Source organism: Miniopterus schreibersii (assembly GCF_964146895.1).
Source record: "Miniopterus schreibersii genome assembly, chromosome: 1".
In the NCBI taxonomy this organism is placed as follows: Eukaryota; Metazoa; Chordata; class Mammalia; order Chiroptera; family Miniopteridae; genus Miniopterus; species Miniopterus schreibersii.
Genome location: NC_138101.1, coordinates 120786323 through 120808090, shown reverse-complemented (window position 1 = coordinate 120808090; position 21768 = coordinate 120786323). Strand labels below are relative to the sequence as shown.

The 21768-nt window shown below is 38.4% G+C and overlaps 1 protein-coding gene across 2 annotated transcripts in view; it reads right to left on the bottom strand.

Moving 5' to 3' along the window:
* Window positions 1-5125: 5125 nt before the first annotated feature.
* MCM10 (minichromosome maintenance 10 replication initiation factor) overlaps window positions 5126-21768 on the bottom strand; it is a 33641-nt gene continuing 16998 nt past the window's right edge. For both annotated transcript variants that reach the window (XM_081120935.1, XM_081120934.1), the window contains exons 10-20: window positions 21274-21473; window positions 19598-19698; window positions 18825-18935; window positions 18621-18738; window positions 16714-16942; window positions 15473-15617; window positions 14756-14874; window positions 12930-13043; window positions 10375-10520; window positions 7345-7387; window positions 5126-7258 (exon numbers count right to left, since the gene is read on the bottom strand). In XM_081120935.1, coding sequence (XP_080977061.1) covers window positions 7175-7258; window positions 7345-7387; window positions 10375-10520; window positions 12930-13043; window positions 14756-14874; window positions 15473-15617; window positions 16714-16942; window positions 18621-18738; window positions 18825-18935; window positions 19598-19698; window positions 21274-21473 — 1410 coding nt within the window. In that variant the 3' untranslated portion in view covers window positions 5126-7174. The remainder of the gene's footprint in view (window positions 7259-7344; window positions 7388-10374; window positions 10521-12929; window positions 13044-14755; window positions 14875-15472; window positions 15618-16713; window positions 16943-18620; window positions 18739-18824; window positions 18936-19597; window positions 19699-21273; window positions 21474-21768) is intronic.

Sequence of the window (21768 nt, the reverse complement as noted above, 5' to 3'; positions counted from 1 at the left end):
TTTGGGACATTCTTTTAACTAACTCTTCTCTGTTCTTTCATTACTTCAGGGGTTTCAGGTTAAGTGGCTGAAAACAAAGTTGTCAAAGGATGGACCGGAGAAAACTCATTTTCTATCCACCTTTTTTTGGAATGTGTATACTCCAGGGGGTACATTGCAACTGATTAACATGTGCCTTTATTTAGATTCTTTGAGGCGGTGGTTATTTCCATGACTCTGGATGATTTAAAAAATTTTTAAAAACTTGTTATATATTTTCTATCAGTTTCATTCAGTCAGGTTATTTAACTTCTAATTCATTTTCAACCAACAATGTTCTAATTCTTTGGCAAGTTTTTCAAAATGTGAAAGTTAAGGGATTTGTTCAAAAGTAAATTGGTTAAATATGGAGGATACAGTTCACAATTGGTAACTCTGATATACTCTGTGATCTTATAATGTACCAACACTTTTTAAAAGGTTTGTCCACTTTCCACATTTTGATTTTTTAAATTAAAAATATTTTGAGTGTATACAAAGTTTAAAAAAATTTAAAGTACAAAAAGGAAGTGTCCCTCCCATCTCCCAAAGGAAACCGTCATTCCCAAATCTTGAGTATACTTAAAATGATCTGTGCACATTTTAAGTATCTAGCTATACTTTTTCCATTTTTAATTTTTAAACTTCAAAATTCATTTTTGACCAATGATGCCTACTTTACCTATTAAACAATTTTTCTACCATTAAAAAAAATCTCTATAGCCAATTTATAGTTTTCATAAAGCTTTCTCTGATAAGAAGCCTCCTACAGGAATGGCAATGTTTGAGGGGACATACTGACGAAAACACTAATTTAATATGTAAAACAAAGGTGAAAAATATTTAGACAATTTCTAATTTACACACTCCAATGAGTCTCAAGTAACACACTGAATCATTTAGTGTGTAGGCCCCCAGATTAAAAACTTCCCCCAATAAAAACGGCCACCTTATTATGAGGGAGTGAGGTCAGGGAGCATGAGCTTGTGATTTTATTAGCTCAAGTCTGGTTGTTTATCAAGCACCCAGTGTAGAACTGTGGTACTGAGGGTCAAGATCGCTTATATTTTGTAAGAGGATTTCGATGATAAACAACCCAAATATACCATTAGATTGGTATTCTGACATCACTGTTGAAAGAGAATAGTACACCCCTTTAATAAATCACAGAAGACAACCTGTACCTCTAACCCTACGTACATGAACGACACATGATTGGACAGTACTGTTTTGATATGATTGATAATTACATAAAGTCAGTACCACACTCTGAAAATGTACTCAACCCAGGACTCGAATTGGTTGTCCCCTGTCAAGGTCAAGCCCACTAATGCTCAATTGATAACATCACTCCAGGGAATGTATGGGGTGACACACAAAACCCACACTATTATTTAAAGATCTTCTTGTTCAACCTTACTCAAAATACTTCCTTGATATTGACAGTAAAGGGAAATGCTTTCCTCTTCAGGTTTGGAACAAGAATAACAGTCCTATAGGTAGAAACAATAGGCAACATTCTAAGGAGTCTCTCAAATAGCTGCTAAACTAGTATGAAGATTTAGCACGAACCCAGGATTCAAGGTTACCAGACAAAAAAAATGCATTGTATTTCTATAGACTAGCAATAGTTAGAAATTAAGATGGAAAAATAACATTTATAATATCAAACCTATGAAATATTTAAAATAAACGACAATATATGTATACAACTTGTACAATGAAATTACTAAACATTATGGAGAAAAATGAAACAAGACCTTAATAAATGGGGATGTAATATATGCATAATCTTAGTTAATATATTAATTTCCTACCCAAATTGAGCCATAGATTAAACATAATATTAAAAAAAATTTTTTAAAGTATATCTTTATTGATTTTAGAGAGAGGAAAGGAGAGGCACAGAGATAGAAACATCAATGATGAGAGAGTCATTGATTGGCTGCCTCCTGCACACCCCCAACTGGGGATCGAGCCCACAACCTGGAAATGTGCTCTGACTGGGAATTGAACCCTGACCATCTGGATCTTAGGTCGACGCTCAACTGCTGAGCCACGCCCGGCCGGGCAAACATAATCTTAATAAAAATTCCAGCATGGTTTTGGGAACAGAAATCAACAAGGGGATTCTAAAATTTACATTGAAATGCATAGGACCTAGAATTGCCAAAACAAAATTTCAAAAGAACAAAGTTGGAGAACTAACGCTACCCGAATCCAAGACTTATTATATAGCTATAGTCAGTAATATGACAGTGTGGTACTGGCACAAGGACTGACATATACATAAATTTAACAGTACTGAGTCTAGATGTAGACCCCAAAATGTATGATCAACTGATTTATGATAAACCAAAATCCAATGGGGGAAATTATCTCATCACTGAGTGGTGCTGTAATGACCAAACATCTGTTTAGAAAACAATGAACCTCAACCTTTGTACCTCACAACTTATACAAAAGTTAACTTGAAGTGAATCACACACAGACCAGAAAGTGAAAGCTAAAACTATATAAAAAATTCTATAAGGAAATCTTTGTGACCTTCAGGCAGATAAAGATTTCTTAGAATATAAAATGCATGAACCAAAAGAGAAGAAACTGATAAAATGGACAACAAAATGAAAACTGCTCTTTGAAAGGTACTGTTAAAAGAAAAAAGGCAAGCCACAAACTGGGAGTAACTATTCACCAAACACATACCTGCAAAACACTTGCGTTCCAGATATAGAAAGAATTACTTTTCCCAATAATAGATATTTCATCAAACTGTATATATGAATAGCCAAAGGCACATGAAAAGATACTCAGTAGCAATAGTCATGAGAAAAATGAAAATTAAAGTACAATTTTGTATTACCACACACCTATTAGAATGGTTGAAATGAAACTGACTGACAATAACCCTGGCCAGGCGTGGCTCAGCGGTTGAGCACCAACCTAGGATCCAGGAGACTGAGGTTCCATTCCTGGTCAGGGCACAAGCAGGGGTTGTGGGCTCGATCCCCAGTGGGGGCGTGCAGGAGGCAGCCAATAAATGACTCATCATTGATGTTTCTCTCTCTCTCCCTCTCCTTTCCTCTCTCTGAAATCTATAAAGATAAATTTTTATTAAAAAAAAAAAAAAGACAATATCCAATATTGGTGAGGATGTGGAGACATGGAACTCTCACACATTACCAGTGGGTGAGTAAAATGGGACACCACTTTGGAAAATAGTTTAGCAGTTTCTTACAAATCTATACACTTACCATCTGACTCAGAAATTCCACTCCTATTTACATGAGAAACAAAAACACATACCCACAGACTTATACCTGAATATTGGTGCAGCTTTACTCATACCAGCCCCATAGTGGAAACAATCCAGCCCGAATACATTCACTGTGGGGAGTATCCACAGTGAAATAAAAAAAAAAAAAAAAAAAAGAGAATGAACTGCTGACACATTCAACAATGCGGATGTACTTCAAAAATATGCTAAGTGAAAAAAGACAGATACAAGAGTGTATTTTGTATGATTCCACTTATATGAAACTCTAGAAAAGACAGATTAAATTATAGTGACAGAAAATAGCCCAGTGATGGCCAGGGGCGTGGTTGGACTGACTAGGAAGTGGTACAAGGCAACCTTTTGGGGTGATGGAAATATCCTCTATCTTGCTTATGGCAGTGGTTACACACTTACCAAAATTTATTGAACTGTACACCCTTGCTCAGCTGATACCTTAAGTACCCTTTTGTGACATTTCTCACATTTTTGTGCTTTTTGTTGGTGATTGTGCTGTTTCAAATGGCCCCTAAGTGTAGTGCGGACAAAAGCTGTCTAGCAATTCCAAACACAGGAAAGCAGTGATGTGCCATCCAGAGAAAATACTTTCATTAAGACAATCTTCGTTCAGTCCTGACTTCCAGTGCTGTGGCCATGAGTTCCATGTTAATGAATCAACAATATTCATAAGGTATATTTAAAAAACAGAAAGACATATAAACAAGGTTATGTATTGATCCATCGACAAAAATGAAATTAGATGCTCACAGGAACCTACCCCTGCATTTCCCTTGGAAGCAGTGACTATCTGCTGATTTATTTAGTGACATTATAAAACATAATTATTGTGAATAACAAAAATAAACTATATAACTTCAAGTTCCTTCTATCCTTTCTTGGGTGAAATGGCTTTGAGTTTTCAACATCTTGATTACCACTGTCTGGCTTTTCTCCAAAACTGAAGTCCATGTTGCAGATACAGTCTGGCTTATGTACCACACAGCAGGTCTCTTGCCCGTTTTGATCTAGATAGTTCAGCAATGTGGCTAGACTCCTGGCTCCTTTTAATTTTTACAAATTCCCAGCTTTTTCAAACTGCTCTCAATTTGATCCAACTGAATCCATCTTTTGTGTATTATTTTCTTTAGGTATATTATCTTCTATCCTCAATATTGGCAAATACAGAATTTCATTTTTTTGAGCCATCCATCCTTCTTGAGAGCTGTATTGTTTCCAAATCTCCACTCATGAGATCAGAGATGTCTGTATTACTGGCAGAAGCTCTGATGGGCTGTTATCTGTGACATACTTAGGCAGACTTACTCTCTGCATTTTAAAAAATTAATGTTATCAGACATTTAATCTGTTATAAACATTAAGCTTTACTTCTATCATCATCTACTTCTACACAAAAGCCCAACTTATGCGCTCTGTCAACTTTGCTGTACACATCAGTAAACTTGTAATGATTTTAAAAGTTGAAGCTGTTAATCTTTAAAGTTCTCTTTGGGGCAGATTCCACACTAATCACTCAGAAGTTTCTTGTTTACTATTCTAGATCATTGTTAGCTAAATTACTTCAGTTTTCCTTTTGTGGTTCGGAAGAGAAAATAAATATATTTCATTTATTTCAACAAAACTCAACAGAGAGATGATTTTCTTTAAAAAGCCACTTATTTCCTCCGAACAGAAAAAGGCAAAAAAGAAAAATCTATTGTGAAGATCAGAACACTCTCCATGTAGCATGCAGCCAGTTTTTGTTCTGTGTACTAACCCTGTTCTGATGGCCTGTGATTATACAATTAGCCCTACATCGCCAATGACAAGGTAACAAAAATTAAACACTTATTTGGTTTTATATGAAAGCATTTAATACACATTGATAAAGAGGGTAAGATTAAAAGACTGATCTCACTGATGAATCCTATTTTCAGTGCAAACAAGTAAGTTCCCCCTCCTGCCTACCCACCCCTTCTGATACCTGAATATTTTGGGAAAGCACGTGTGCATGCACACACACATACACCACCCCAAATGAAAACTCCCCAAGATCTAGAGTAACTGAGTAGTCATTCACTTCCATTTTTAAATCATTTTAAAACTGAAAATTAAAGTTTAAAAAAAGGAAGGCATTCAGATTCAGCTCACCATCAACCTTTACAAGAATATTATGCTACTTGCATACAATAGTCAAGTGAATATGGACTCAGATGCCCTTGGTTCAAACAAGAACATATTCTCACATAGGAAGAGAAATACTCAATGAGCAACTGAAGTTCAAATTCTAGGCAACTGCTCATTTGTGACCTACTTCAAATATGTAGCTCTGTTTTAAGTTTATGGGACAAATAACCTACTCTAAGTGAGCCATTAAAAATACCAGTTTCAAGTGGTTTTGGTTCTTATCAAGAATGAAATACTTTATTTTTTGTTAGTTTAAAAAAATTGAAAAGCCAATACCTCCTGGAAAGTAAAATGTTCCTAAAAATAAAGGTATCAAGATATGACCTTAGATGGAAACACAAGGGCAGATACAGCACCTTTTAACCATATAGAGCAGAGTTTGATATAATCTGAGGCACGTGAATTTTATTTCTGACTCTTATACACCGAAATCAGTCATCTCCCGTAACTGTTATGTTCGTACCATAACACCATCTTGGGGAAACCTAATCTACTTCTAGTTAGAGTTCAAATCCCAATATAATAATCTTACCAATTTACCTGATCTTTAGACATTAGCATTCCTTTGGGTCAAATGGTATCTGGAAAGTCAAGTTGCACAGGCAGAGGATCCAAAATGGTATTTTGTGGTAGTAATTTGCCAGGGCTTGAGCTCTAATTCTTAATGTGTGTAATAAAGTATATGTGCCAATCCCAAACTCCATTATTTATGGGATGTTTCTGTTTTTTTCAGTCATGTTTCCTAGCTTCTCGTTACATTCATTTTGGTTAGAAGTTTCAGCTTCTTTAAACCATATTTTAAAATGATGAGATTTTTAGGTATTTGCATTCAAAGCTCCACAATATTGTATGGGCAGAGAGCCATACAGATATGATTTGAAATGCAGTGGTTTGGTGACCTAATTTAAAAAAATAATAAATCAACTGTCTCTCCCTTTCCCATTCCCTTCACACTTTGCCCAAAGAGATGATGTGAGCACACAGCAAGATGGCAGTCATCTGCAAGCCAGAAGGATTTCTCATTAGAACCAGACCATGCTGGTGCCCTGATCATGGACTTCTAGACTCTGGACTGTGAGAAAATAAATTTTTGTTGTTTAAAACAAAAAAACCCACAAAAAAACAAACAAAAAAATCAAAACAGAGAAAGAAGAAACCTGGCTTATAGTATCAGTGTATCAAAACTATATCGCTGTATCAAGGGCAATGATCATAATTATCTAGATGAAAAAAAGTTATATATTTGTAAAATTTGAGGGCTAAAAGATACATTTCAAGATCAGCCAGTCCAACTTTCCTCATTTTACAGATAAGGAAACTGAAGTCCAGAAGTTAAGCGACTTGCTCAGGGTGAGCTAAATTAATTCTTTTGCCTCGGACATTGCATACCCTATAACCCAAGAGATACAGAAACACAAATCTCAATTTACCTTCCAGTTTTTGAGCAAAAAATTGTGTGAATGTAGCCATCAGTACTAAGAACACAGAAGATAATGGCATCTTCATTTTCCACTTAAAGGTCAATGTTAAATTTGGTGTCCAATCAACACAATGGAGGGAAGTACGTAGGCAAAGCTTGTAGGCTTAACAAGTACTTGTTTTGACTGTGTCAATCAAGAACACCACACAGAACCGATCCTTGCTTTCCCAGAACCACAAGAAGCAATGTAGGTTGTGGGTATCTGTCTGAAGTCTGGGCTATTTAAGGCTGTTCAGGAATTTGGCATGCTCTTCTCCTCTTGGTAACAGGGTTTCTCCTCCTATCTTTGGGCCTGTCTTTTCCTAGAAAAATGAAAATAGTTTCATAAGAAATGGGTCAACATTATTTGCATGGATCACTAAAATCAATCACCATGTAAATGCCATACCTTTAGCATTCTGTCCCGTTCCCATTTGAAGAGGCCACAGTTACTGAAATAGAAGAGATGAGATTTACTCAGTAGTGAGATACGGGCCTACACACATAGAGACACCAGAAGAGTGTCCCCCACTCAAGCAGGAGCTGATCAAGGTGACATTCCTATTATAGGCTATGCTCCAATGCTACTGAAAATACACACTCCAGTGATATGAGAAATGATCTTCAATTCTGTAGTAAGCTAGATACATCAGATATGGAATGTCTAATGATAGTATGACATGGTAGGTAATGACTGTAACCTTCGTTCCTACTGACAGTCACTGGGAGGACGCTTGGATTTAGGAAGCTAGCCTAAGGCTTACCTGACCCTTTTTCTTTTTCTGGAACTAACGGTTGGGGAAAAAGGATTAATCTTCCTTCCAGTATGAATAATCTTTACTACCTTTTCCTAACCCAAACAAGTTACCCTCTTATTATCCCAATGGCCTCAAGATGCTTTTCTCCTTTTTTAACTGGGTGGGTGAGTTCCAACCCTGAGAAGGGATGTGGCTGCTAGGGAAAGATTATCTTCTATAGAGTTTACTCTGGGGAAGAAAAGGAAAAGAAACACAGGGAAGATGTGGGAATATGCCTTGCCCTTGGATAAGAGGATCTAGGGCACCGGGGACTGCCCTATCGGCCTTCCCTATCTAGTTTTGTAGTGGAAGTCCTGACCTTTGTCTTTTCTTTTCTTTCGGTAACACACGTGCCTGACTTAAGCTTTGATTACTGAGGCATCCATCTCAAAGAGGCATCCACTTCAAAGACGGCTAACTCAATAAGCACACTGCCAGCCACAGGACTAGATAAAGAGCCAGGCCCAGGCTGCCTGCCTCCTCATTGAGGTTCCTTTGTTTCAGAGATCTCTTAATTTCAACAATCGACCATATGGCTACTTGTTTTCTCTTCCTGTGCTTTAAATTCCCTCTCTTATGTTTTCAATTCACCACAATAGAGAGTGAGCCTTAGAAACCCCCAGCCCTACCCTCAACCCCAATAAAAGCAGAACCCCAGGCCAGTGTGCTCAGTCTCCAGGCTCTCCACAGGGACCTCGCTGTGTGGCCCCAGGTGTGCTGTGTGATCTCCAGGTGTTATAAGTAATCAACCAGTATCTTTTCAGAGTTCCTGGATGGTTACTGCTGAAGGGTGTCTTGCAATCATAGTAAGAACTACTAGGGCTAGTCCAGAAAGAAGGACAGAAACAAGCAACCTGACTTATAACATTGGTTACTGATAGGCTGAGGCCAACGAAAAACAAAGCTGGACTCTTCCTGCCCTGAGAGTCAGCATGCCAGTGGCCTTAGCCTAGAGTCTCTCTATCACCTTCCCCATCTAGAGACCTGTTCAATATCTATTGAGAGAACTTTTGCTACTAGATTAATGATATTACAAAAAAAATAAAATAAAATCACTGTTCTAGTCAAAAAATGCAATCCATGGGCCAAATCCAGCCTGCATCTGTTTTCGTAAAGTCTGATTTGAACACAGCCATATCCATTTGTTTGTGTATTGCCTATGGCTGCTCTTGAGCCACAACAGCAAAGCTGAGTAGTTGTGAAACAGACCTTGTGGCCTCTTTGTAAAGCTTAATATATTTACTCTCTGGCCTTTTACAGAAATGGTTTGCCCACTTCTGCTCTAGATCAAGAACTGACAAGAGAAAGACCAGAGAAAGCAGCTGGTCTTACAAAAATAACAGTGTCACCTGGAGGCCAAAAAAGCATCTTGCTCTTCTATTTGTGAGCTGTACCTAACTGCTTATTGAACAGAATTTCTATGATACTCAACTGTTTTACAGAAGTTATTGTCACAATATTTTGGAGTGATGTCAAGTGTCAAAATATACATAGCTATTTAAAACAATTATCTAGACTGTGAACAATTCACAAATCAGCTCCTGACAGGGTGATGAACTAGTATGAGGTTCAGGTCCCCTTCCCCCCAAATCAGCCCCAGGATAACTTGAAGGGAGAGTGAAGTGTAGGTTCTAGAAAGCAAACAACAACCAAAACCAAACAAGCAAACAAAAAGGTAGTGAGAATATCCTGGTGAGACATTCTTGGGAAGACTAAAGGTGATCCTGAAATTGCCTCAAACTCCAAAATATCAATATCATACAAATTACATCTTTTAAGAATAATGTAGTAAAGTTAAAAATTAGTGACAAAAAAGACAGCTAAAATCAATCCTATATATTTGGAAGTTGGACATTACTAACCTTTGAGTCAAAAAGGCAATCATCAGGGACATTAAGAAATACATTAACTACACGTTAGACGACAGAGCAGGACTAGAGGGAAATAGACTGGCAGCGCAGGTCTGTTCAAACTGGCATCACCACAAACATGGGAGGAATGTTTTGCTTGAGGACATGATGGCTGTGACATTACAACAGATACCACATCATGAAAGCTGCGTCATCACTAGACGACAGTAGCTTTTCAGCTCCACGATAATCTTATGGGACCACCATCCTATATGCAGTCTGTCGTGGACTGATATGTCGCTATGCAGCACGTGACTGTACATAATGAGAGCATTGAATTGGACCATTGACGGTGTATTATAAGCTGCGTGATCAGCCCCCCTGAACATTTGCATCGTGTTCTATGTGAATAATGCCTAACACAGCAGCTCCACCTCTATATCTGAAGTACCCCCAAAAGTAAAAAGAAAACTCCTTAGGAGTAAAGGAAAATAATCCCATCTCCTAACTCTCAGCAAATACACATATTCCCCAATACACCTTATCCATACTTCATTTATTTATTCAACAAACATTTGTAAGGATCTATTATAGGCCAGGCAATATGTATTGGGGATAAAGCAGTGAAGAGGGCAGGGTCCCTTTTCTCCAGCAGCTGTAAGAGGGCACGGAAATAAGGCCTGACTCTCACAAAGGATTGTCCAGTGTTTCAATGGAACAGCATCACGTGGGAAATGAAAAAAGGGTTCAAGAAACCTAGATGGGACAAGGAACGCCAGGGAGTTCTCATACCTGCAGTGCTTTTTAGGGAGCCTGTCAAGGGAGATGCATCTGTTTCCACAGGGACACTTGAAAAACCTTTTTATGCCGTCATGCCAATGGTAGTCATGTTGCTCACTGACGCAGGTCTCTAAAGGCTTGAAGTGGGTGTAGGCACACTGCACAAAACCAACAGAAGGGCACACATCCGTGAAGAGCTTTGAAGGAGAAACCTGTTAGCTACAACGATAGCAATCTGTCCGCTCATCATGACCCAGGTGCTTGCTAGTGAAGTGATCACCGTATCTTCCAGCTGCAGCGATCCCTGTGATTTCTTGGGTCTCTCATACCCATACTGCTTTTTCTCATGTTTGCCCCTATTTCTGGTCAGGCACGAAGCACACAATAATCTTCTGTGACATCAAGACAACAGAAAGGGCAGGGGAAGAAAAATATTGGAAACCTCTCAAAAGCCTGGGCAGGGCTATCCTACAGTTACTGCAGTCCCCTGGTTACAGGACACTGAGGCACAGGGCTCACTGAGGAAGTGGATCAGCAGCTCGTTCACTTTCTCTTACAAGGCCTCTGAAAAGGATACAAGCTTATTACTACACCTGTTTTAAGTGGCAAAACCAAGACAGAGATATTAAGTAATTCACTTAACTTTGATTCTCAAAAGGACTGAAGAGAATAAGAAATGGTGGGTGAAACTCGAAAACGGTGCTGAGATAGTGCCATCTGCTAATTACACTGAGTCTAGATAAACAATTCCCAACTCTGGCAACCTCAAAAAGTGCAGAGCAGCCCTGGCTGGTGAGGCTCAGTTGGTTGGAGCGCTGTCCTATGCACCAGAAGGTTGAAGAATTGATTCCCAGTCAGGGCACATATCCACATACCTAGGTTACAGGTTCCATCCCCAGTTGGGGCATGTATAGGAGGCAACCAATTGCTGTTTCTCTCCCATCGATGTTTCTCTCTCTTCCTCTCCCTCCCTTCCTCCAAGATTTAAAAAAAAAAAAAAAAAAAAAAGGCAGCAGAGCGGAGTGATATACCAGCTGTGGTAGAAATAATAATGCCCCCCCTCCCCCAAAGATGTATACACCCTACTCCCTGGAGCCTATGAGTATGTTCGGTGGTTAATTAGTTGATTTTAAGACAGGGAGATTTCCTAGATATGTGGGTGGGCCCAAAGGAATCACAAGATGTCCTTAAAAGTAGAAGTGGGACAAAGGAGAGGAAGTCAGAGTGATGCTGTGAGAGGGCTCAACCTCCATTGCTGGCTCTGAAGAGGGAGGAAGGGGTCACTAACCAAGAAATATGGGCAAGATCTCCAAGCCAGGAAAGGCAAGGAAATGGTTTCTCCCCTATAGTCTCCAGAAAGGAACATGGCCCTTGAGGACACCTGGAGTTAAGCCGTTAGACCCCACAGAGTTCCGACCTACAGACTATAAAGTAATACATTTATTCTGTTTTAAGCTACCACATCAGTGGTCATTTGTTAGAGCAGCAATAGGAAACTAATACACCAACTACGTCCTTAGGTTTGCCACTTTGTCAGAGTAAAAGCTGTCATCTGAAGTAAAACCTTTATTTACTCTCCAAGGTCTCGACTTTCTTAAGAAAGTCCTTTTGGTGGTGGCTGGTTCAGGGCCGCTCCCTAAATGTAAAGGAGGATCTAAGGCTTTAAAAGAATGAAGATAGAAAAAATTGTACTTAGTAAGCTAAGCCTCTTCTTCCTCTTACATTCAAATATAAGGCTGATTAGGCAGGCAGGGAGAAAATGAGTGGTAATGATAGAGTGCTCAGCAAGAGCTTCTTTTTGGTGCCACTTTTAAAAAAAAAAAAATCAATTTTCTTTTGAGAGAGAGAGAGAGAAGAAAGGAACACTGATTTGTTGTCCCACCTATTCATGCATTCATTGGTTGATTCTTGTATATGCTCTGACTGGGCACATACAAGAATCTCATATGTGAACCTGCAACCTTGGTGTATGGGGACGATGCTCTAACCAACTAAGCCAGGACGGGGGTGAGGGGTGGTAGTGTCATTTTTCAATTAATGTTGAGGAATAGGGAATTTATTATTTTCTAACAGGCTTAGGATAAAAATTCTGCAAACATAGACAATAGTACAACTCACACTCTGCCTTGGGAGTCAATTTAGTAGGTTAAGCCCTGAGTAGAAAGAGACAACAGTAGTTGGTTATATCATGATATCCCAGATCAAGTCCTTCAACCAAGGTCCCAGGAGCTGTGAACTGAGGGTGTGCTAGAAACTTGAGAAAGATGTAAGAATAACTTGGGTCCAATAAGCAAAAGGGAAGAGATGTTAGAGGCACATCTGGAAGCTGAGTTCAAATGAGAGGAAAACCTCATTACAAATGTTCTCCCCATCACAGCTAACTGTACAGTCAGCATAAAGCCAGATCCTGGGCTATCGTAAGCAGTTTCATTTCCAGCGTAAATAAATGACCTAAGCAGGACTCTGGTCACAAGATATGGTCCCTCATCCCATATATTCTCCATGTTCTGCTGAGTCACAACAGCACAAAATAGGGCTCACAGTCAGAACAGTCTTCCTGCACTTACAGTCTTGCATGTCACCACTCGACATTTCACTTCTTTGATATTTCTCATCTTTTCTTCTAGTTGTTCTTTTTTTACCAGTGGCTCAAAATAGAGTTCTTGCAGCTCAGCCTCAGCCTGGAATGACAAGACTTTCAGGAGACCTTGTACCAAATCCAACATATACTCAGACAACAGTTCAATAACAGGACTGAACAAACTTCCGGTAAATGAGGACACTTGATAATAGCTGGGTAAATAGAAACCAAAAGATGATCATAAGTAGACAAAAGTTCTTGACATGCAAGAAAAAGGGTACAAGAGCATGTGACTTTTAAAACACTAAATATAAACTTAAAATACTATCATTATTAACAGTGTCACCATGTCAAGTATGTACCAGAAGAGAATTAGTCCTACTATCCCAATACAGACTCCAGCTATGGAAGGTATTCAATGCCTACCCAATGACAGCCCATTCTAGTATATACTCTTCTCCAGGCCAAGCGCTTGGCAGGAGCAATCCTGGCTGTTTGGAACAACAGGGAAGAGATATGAGGGCAGTGAGATATCTACAGCAGAAAGTGGTCACAAGTCTGGAGTTAGTGCAGCTATACAAGACACAAGGTCCCAGGGTCTTCGGTGGCCACAAAAGGAAAGCAGCCCGGCTCTACAGTCATTTGAGCATCTCTCCTCATTTCAAGTCCAGTAGAAGATATGATATATTACCTTCTCGTTAATCATCTACTAATCAAAAGAACAGCAGATCAAAGTACTGGCACTAAATGGGGGCAACAGTGCCCCCAAGAGGATATTTGAAAATCTGTGGGAGCACTTTTTTTTGTCATCTCAATGACTGCTACCCTTGCTACTGGCAGGGGCCAAGGCTGCTACACCATGCGCAACGCACGAAATAGTCCCCCATACAACAAAGGATTTTTCTGAATGTTCTCTGGGACATGTGGATAAAAAACCCGATTACAATCCTTGAAGCTAACTGCTTTATATACAAGCCTACAATATTTGTGTAGGGCTTTAATATACAGTGAATATTCTAAGAGTGCATCTCGGCAACTCCTGTGTATATGGAGACTTGACTTTGTTGCCTTCAAAAGTTTCCCAAGATTATTGTTTAAAAAAAAAACACATTTTGAAAAAAACAGGTATTTAAGTTACCAAGAGAACACATCTCTATGACTCTTCCTTCCTATCTGTCTCAAATATTTACAACACTTATGAATTCAACACTCTTGACTACTTCAGTATTTCTTATAGGGTGTTGTGTCCATGTATTTACATAGTAGATATTTTTACTATAAAGACTTCCCTTTTTCTTCTTTACATTAAAGATATTTAACATTTCAATATAATTCAACTAGTTAGGTGATTATATCATCATACATTTTATTTCAGGATAATAAGGGAACAATACAAAATACTTGTTCTTAAATAGGGGCATTGGGAGTATTGGGTTGATAACTACTGATTTAGAGCACTTGAAATGCCAATATAAAAATATTTGAATGGAAAAATCCCTTCTCACACTACAAGGAAGAAAACAGTAGATAGTAGTGAGCGTTTTTTTCCCCTAAGTTCATAGCCATAACAACAGGTAAAAATTTTTATAATACTTAAGTCTATTTAAATATTATTAAATGATATCCTTCAATGCAAGGGCAAAGGCAAAACTAAAATCTATTGGAAATATTCCTGTTCTTCAAAGAGAACTCAAACAAACTGACATGTAGCCACATCCTAGTTGAGGTAAAAGAAACAAATTCTTAGCCCCACAACAAAGCACTGAGAGTCTGAAGGGCAGCTCTACCATCTTTAATCTTTTGAGCTCTTACTTCTTTTAGGGTGCCTGTGTGCTTTGATTTTGCTTTTAGGATTTTCTGAAATTCTTCAGATTCCAAATAGGCAAGCTGTTCTCTCCTTTTTTTCCTGGCAGGCTCCAATTCATCCTCAGCTAGAGCAGAAAGAAAAAGCATCAGCTGGTACAGCCCAACTACTACCTACCGTTAGAAAACAGTGTGCCTCGTCGACTCAGTTTCCCCCATTCTCTTTGTCTCTGCACACCAGGCCTTTCAAACTTAATTCACCTCACTAGTTACCAGCAGAGGAAGGCTCTTAAGAAGTGAAGTGAGAAATAGCAGATCTGACCACTGAATTAAAATCTCTTTTTCACCTTAAAACAGGTGCTGATTATAAGAGATAACAAATATTCTATTTACAAACTGATGTTAAAATGACATTGCCAATTTTAGAGTTTAAAAAAATAAAAATACAGCAATTCTAAACAAAGGAATTCTACTTCTTTCAAAGTAAACCTTTATACTAATATATAGGTACAAAGGTCAAATGAATAATCCTTTTCTCAAATTTTTAAATTGTGCATAATTTCAATTTAATACGACTATAAAAAACAAACAGTTCCAGTTCTGGAAATTCAATATAGTTATTCTATCTAGAAGTGAACTGAAGTAAAATAATAACTTGGTATCAGGAACACTGGCTATGGCTTAACACTTTCTCTTTCCTACTATGAACTCTGAAATCTACAGTACCTTGAGAAGAGAATGTGGTATTTTTTTCTACTCGTGCCTTCACTTCCAAGACATCCTGGGGGTGGTTTTGCTTCTTTTTAATGCTGTTTGGGTCTGTTTTTGAAAGAATTTGACCTTTTGCCCTTAATTTGGTTATTGCAGCTAGCTAGAAAAAAGAGAAGAGAGGGAAATAAAAATCTAAAAAATGAGATAGGCATCTGTAGCTCCGTACCCCCTTCCAGTTATTAACCAATGAATTCTGGCAGCTCTCAAATATAAATTGGCAAAATATATCTTCATTTTATTTAGCATTATTACAATTATTAAAATTAAAAAGTATAGGAGACAGGTCTCTAGTTACTAAATAAAGTTTCAGCTTATTTAAATATCGTAAGTTTAACATCAGCTAGTCTAGGCTTCTAGACTCACAGAGGAACCACATAAACATTTTGGAAGTTTGTTTAGAATCAGACAGAATTAGGATAGAATCCCAGTTCTGTCACTTACTGGTTTGTAACCTTAGTTACTTAATTGTTCAGCCTCAATTTCTACATTTATAAAATGGGGATGATAGCATTTCCCTTTCTTTTAGGGTTGTGTGAATGAAATGAGATAATGCATGCAAAGCATGCACTTGGACACAGAAAATAGCATGTACACATCTAGCACAGGTACAGAGTAATAGAAGACATGCAACTGTTATTATTATTGTAGGTATGGCTTTGGCTTGTAGCTCGCCTTTGCTTTCCATGTGGTTATCGCTGCTACTAGAGCAAAGAGAAGAGAGCTGAAGCCAGTGACTGAGGAAAGGGAGTGGTGGAACGTGCTGAGCAGTGGGGTACTGGGCACCCCCAACTCCCACTTCAATCACAGTAACTCAGTTTTTATGTCTACAGACTGGGCTTTTGTGTAAGACTTCTTTTAAAGGATTCTTTAAACCACTATTTTACCATCTTGTCTCAACAATTCCAAGATTTTTTTCCCTAACGCCAGTGTCTCCAATTGTGAAACAGTATCTTCTTCTAGGCTATCTCCTTCAGCCTGACAAAAAAGTGTTAAGATAATGGCTAATTTTCTTGGACTAAATTAATGGCATTATGTTGACACCATTATCATTTAAAATTTCACTGACTCTGACTATCATGGTCAATAAACAGCTATTTAGTATCTGTCGTTCCTGGTCATAGGTATATAAAGTGTGAAATTCAAGCTATGTCTACGGAAAACAAATTGAAACGTTGAAGAAAACAAATACCAGTTACCTTTTTGGCTTCTGCTAAAGCACTCAGTTTTGGTTTTGGAGGCGGTGACTCATCAAAAAAGAGAACATCATCCCCTTCTGAGATGCCTCGCCCCAGCTTGGGCGCCTGTGTGGCTAGGGTTGCTTCCAGCCTGGGGAACTCGGCCCCTGTTGGTGGAGACCGAGAAGGGGGCTGTCGAGAAGACGATGGCACAGCTGGGCTCGCGACCTCATTTGAGCTTTGCAAAAATCTTTAAAGAAATATGCAGTCACAAACTCTGCAAGCACAAAGTAACAGACTGGGAGACTACAGGTAGGCCACCAACTGATGAATAGTTGTCAGTAGAATAATTTCCCTTCCCTGGTTGCTAATTCAGATTAGCATGCTATAATAAGAATGCTAGTTTCATTAATTCTTCAGTTGTCTGATTTTTCATTGAAAAAGTTTCAATTGTTTTACCAATTTAGAACTGATTATTTTTATCAATTGGCTTTTCAGTAGGCGCTGTCTACAGAACACAGCCCTGAAGGTGAGCTACAGACTATATATTTCTACCCCTTTGGTTAGTCTAGGATCTTTAGGATTTCACCAAATCTCTCTGTATTTTAGTTTATTCTCCTGGGAAGAGAAAACACAAGTGATAAATTTAGAAGCCCTTAACAGAAATGTTCTACAATTCACGCGGTGACTACTTTACATACAGTTTTAGGAGCTATTTAAAAACAACAAACATCAGAAATCATCTAGTCTAAACCTCTCACCTTACAGATGATGAAACTGAGGCCCAAGACCCAATTGTTCATAGTGATAGCCTCAGGATTAGTACAAGGTAATCCCAGGCCAGTATTCTTGTCACTACCACAGACCCATTCTTGCCAGCTTCAAGCCAAGTCTGCAAACTGCCTATCACATCCTGCCCAAAGATATGTTTCACTTGTTCAGTAAAATTCTGAAAAACTAAAAATTACAATGCCTTTAAACTGACAGGTGCTCTCTTATTTTCCACAAGGTTCACAACTGCATATATATTTTTATGTCCATGTATAACTGTGTGTGTGTGTGTGTGTGTGTGTATGTGTATATGCCATCTGTTGGCACATAAGGAATATCTCTATAGACGTCCCACCTGCACCTCACGGATTACTGTAAGGACCAGATGAGACACTGATTAATACAGTGCATAATACAGTGCTTGGTACATGTTAAGCACCTGTAAATAGTGGCTCTTATTACTATCCCGATAACCTGTGCTAAAGAATCTTTGGGATAAGCACTTAGTAAGTTATATAATGTCTAATTACTGGGTTGTACAGTAATTAATATAATATTGTATTATACAATATATAATATTATATATATTATATATTATTAATATATAATAAATTAATATAACACTGTATGTCAGCTGTAATTGAAAAATAAAAAAAGATATTTAAAGTTAAAAAAAAAAAAAAGGGATCTTTGATTCATTTACCTTCCGTATCCATTTCCACTTGATTTTGCCTCTAAAATGACTCCACATTCAGTGCCTTTTTTATCATTTACCTCAACAACTGAAAAATCTACTCACTGGCTCAGCCTGTAATTAAAAACCTAGTTGTGGCAAACTGAGAAACAGGAGCCAAACAGGTCAATATGTGCTTTCCCCTTTCCCCAGACCCTTTTCAGATGTCATTCCTTTCTCTTCCATGGTGACATTAATTACTATAACCTGTACCGCCCTGGTCTCAGGATTCACTAGCATAAGCCAGAAGTATATAACTTTAAAGGCTATTGATTTAGGTTAAGTTAAAATTATTTTAATACTTTCAAAGTTAAAAACGTAGCCAATCATCCAAAATCTAAAGTACATTTCTGAAGTCTCTGAAGATACTCTGTGGATTCCTGAGATGAGTTATCCAAGCAGGGATATTAAACATTACTCTTACCGTTTCTTGATTTCTTCTGATTTCTTTTTCCTTATCTCCAACATATGCTGTTTCTGTTGCTTCAGGAGGGCTGACGCCGAGATAGACTGGAAAGCAGGTTTTGGGCTCCCCATGATCCCTAAAATACAAGCCACAGACTGAGGGGGTTCTGAGAGGCAGTGGGAGCTCAGGTATGAACGCTCAGCAGGTACAAGCTGACTCTACCTGATGACTTGGCTTTGGCTAAATGTTGTTTCAAATTTCTGGCTCCAAATGTAGGCAAGTCCATTAATTCTCTGAATTCCTCGGAGCAAGACAAGCTCTTCTGGGCTATTCCTGGAATATATAAACATCAGCTTCAGAGGACTCAAAATTTAGACTGTTTGATGATGTCATGTGACATCACTTTTAAACTCTGCCTTCACAATTTAGTCACTGCAAATAAAGTAGATGGAACACCAAGAGAAAAAAGTATCCATAACCTTTAACTGGTAGGACCGACCGTAAAGGTATAGCAAATATAACTTATTTTGAGTTATGATTAGAATACTTGTATCTTGGGGTCACTTCATACACTATTTTTGGAATATGCACTATGGATAAGGGTCCATATTAGGCCCTGACCACTGTTATGAATAAAGCCCCAAGTACAGGGTGAAGGCAGCATTTTCTGACCTACACCTGTTTTAAAGAAAGATAACAGATGGGTTTGACCATGAACATGATATTACTGATTCTAATACTGGACATTAAGAGTTAGACCCAGATACATCAAGAAATTTTTAGCACACTAAGCTAAGATACAGCCAAGATTAATATGCTGTTTTTCTTAAGATGCTGCCAACTAAGCATGAGTCCTTCAAATTAGGCCATATTACTCATTAAGATAGTGATGAGTGGATATTTATAATTTAGAGTACAAACTGTGACCATTTTCAATCCTAAAGACTACACACTTAAGCAGGAGATAGATATGTAATCTTGAGAAACAAAATTACCGAGTTTTTGTTGAGTTTCCTCAATGATCAAATCTGTGCCTTTCACAACCAGATTAGTCAGAGTGGTTTGAATCTTCTTTTTAGGAGCACCAGCTGCTGCACTGCAACGATAAAAGTCATCCCCAAAAGGAAAACCACTAAACTTCAGTGCTCTGATGAAGTGAAGAAGGCACAAAAGTACTCATATTACAAACTGTCAAAGTTTCTCAAAACAGCATATAACTAGACTTTCCTAATACCATGACTCTAGAGCATAACTGGTGAAAGCATTATGTCAGAGGACAGCACCCTACAAATTTGCTTGAGGCCATCTGGAAGGATAATTTGGCAAAAGAAATAAAAAATATGCCAATACTTTAGTCAAACAGTCTAGGAATTTATCTTAAAATAATTAAGGACTATGCAAAAGACAGGATATTATCAAAAGCTTTGTTTGTAACGTTAAAAATTAGAAACACCATTAAGGTTTAGTCACAGGGAATTGTTTAAATTATTGTAGAGCCATGTAAAAGGATACTATGTAGCCACTAAAAATAGTGCCACAAGTAAATATTTGATAAGGAAGACATCAATTACATTGTTAAAAAAAGTTATAAAGTATAGGTACAGTATGACTTAATTATAAATTACTAAAAATTTATACATATGGAAAAATAAAAACTACCTAGAAGCATATATAACAAGGAACTAATATATACATACATACATAATCTTAAGTAATCTGTATTGCTTTTTGCAGTTTGGAAAAACAAATTATTTTAAATTTAAAAACAAGCTTCATATTACAAAATGGGCAGGGCATGAGAGTCCTCTTGCCCAATTTCTGTTGCACATGGGACAAAATCTATGCTTTGTTCTTGGATCAACTGTAGTTCCCTTGTGCCAGGTCCCTAGCTGTCATGTCCTCAGGTGTGCTTTTTACAATAAGAGACAAAGTCATCGATCACCTACTTCAGAGACTCTGTGGAGAGGCTGAGATCCCCCGAAAAGAGGTCACAAATGCCTGCCTCCCATACCCCTTTGTGAAGTTGCACTGCATATTCGTTCACCGAATTAAATATGGATTTCAAGAGGTCTGCAACCTCACTCTAACCATGAGGGAAATGATTTCAAGGATGTCAACATGATTAACAATCTTTTAACTGTCAAACAATTTGCTTCTGACAAAGTTCCACTATTCACATTAGAACCCAAACAGGAAACATGGGCTTTCTGTTAAAGACTATCGTGATAAGCCCGGCCAGGCGTGGCTCAGCAGTTTGAGCGTCGACCTAGGATCCAGGCGATCGGGGTTCGATTCCTGGTGAAGGCACATGCTCGGGTTGCAGGCTCAATCCCCAGTTGGGGGCGTGCAGGAGGCAGCCGATAAATGACTCTCTCATCACTGATGTTTCTCTCTCTCTATCCCTCTCTTTTCCTCTCTCTGAAATCAATAAAGATATATTTAAAAAAAAAAAAGATCATCACGACATGGCTCAATTTCTCCTTCTTCTGTGGGTTTTCCTCTCTACCTGGGAATAAAAGAGGCCCTCATCTATCTTCTTCTATGCAGTGAGTTATTAAAGATAAAACCTGTTTAAGTCTTCTAGGAACATCATAGAAATGTACAATCTCTAAGTTTATTCTTACAAGATAAGGAAGATCCTGGTACCAAAAGCGGCCCAAGAATGTCTTACATTGAGGCTGCATATGACGCTGAAGAAACTCCTCCATAGTAAAAACCATCCTGACACAGACGTTCTCTCAGGCTGATGCCTTTGCTGGCAAACTTCTTTGGAATTCGTCCTCCAGAGAAGGTGGACTGCAAGTCAGCTCGCTTGGCACTGAGCTTCTTATACTGGGCCTGGATGTGATACTGACAGTACTCGCAGTCCTTCTGCAAAAAGGAAGAGAGGCTGCCTCAGAATTAGGGTAACAGGCCAGAAAACAATACAAATACACACAGTCTCTTTCTCCCAGCTTTGTGTGACACAATTCTGTGTGCAGAGCCATCACTACTGACCTCTACGGCCATTTGCAAGGTGGAGCCATGCAGTGACTAGGGGAAAGGAGTTTCCTTAAATTCCAATTAAAGAGCTAGTTAGGTGGAAGGAAAAGTGGTATAGTTCACTCCCTTTGCACTCTTTCTACAATCAAAATAAAATCGGCTTCTAGACAAATCTTGAAAACGC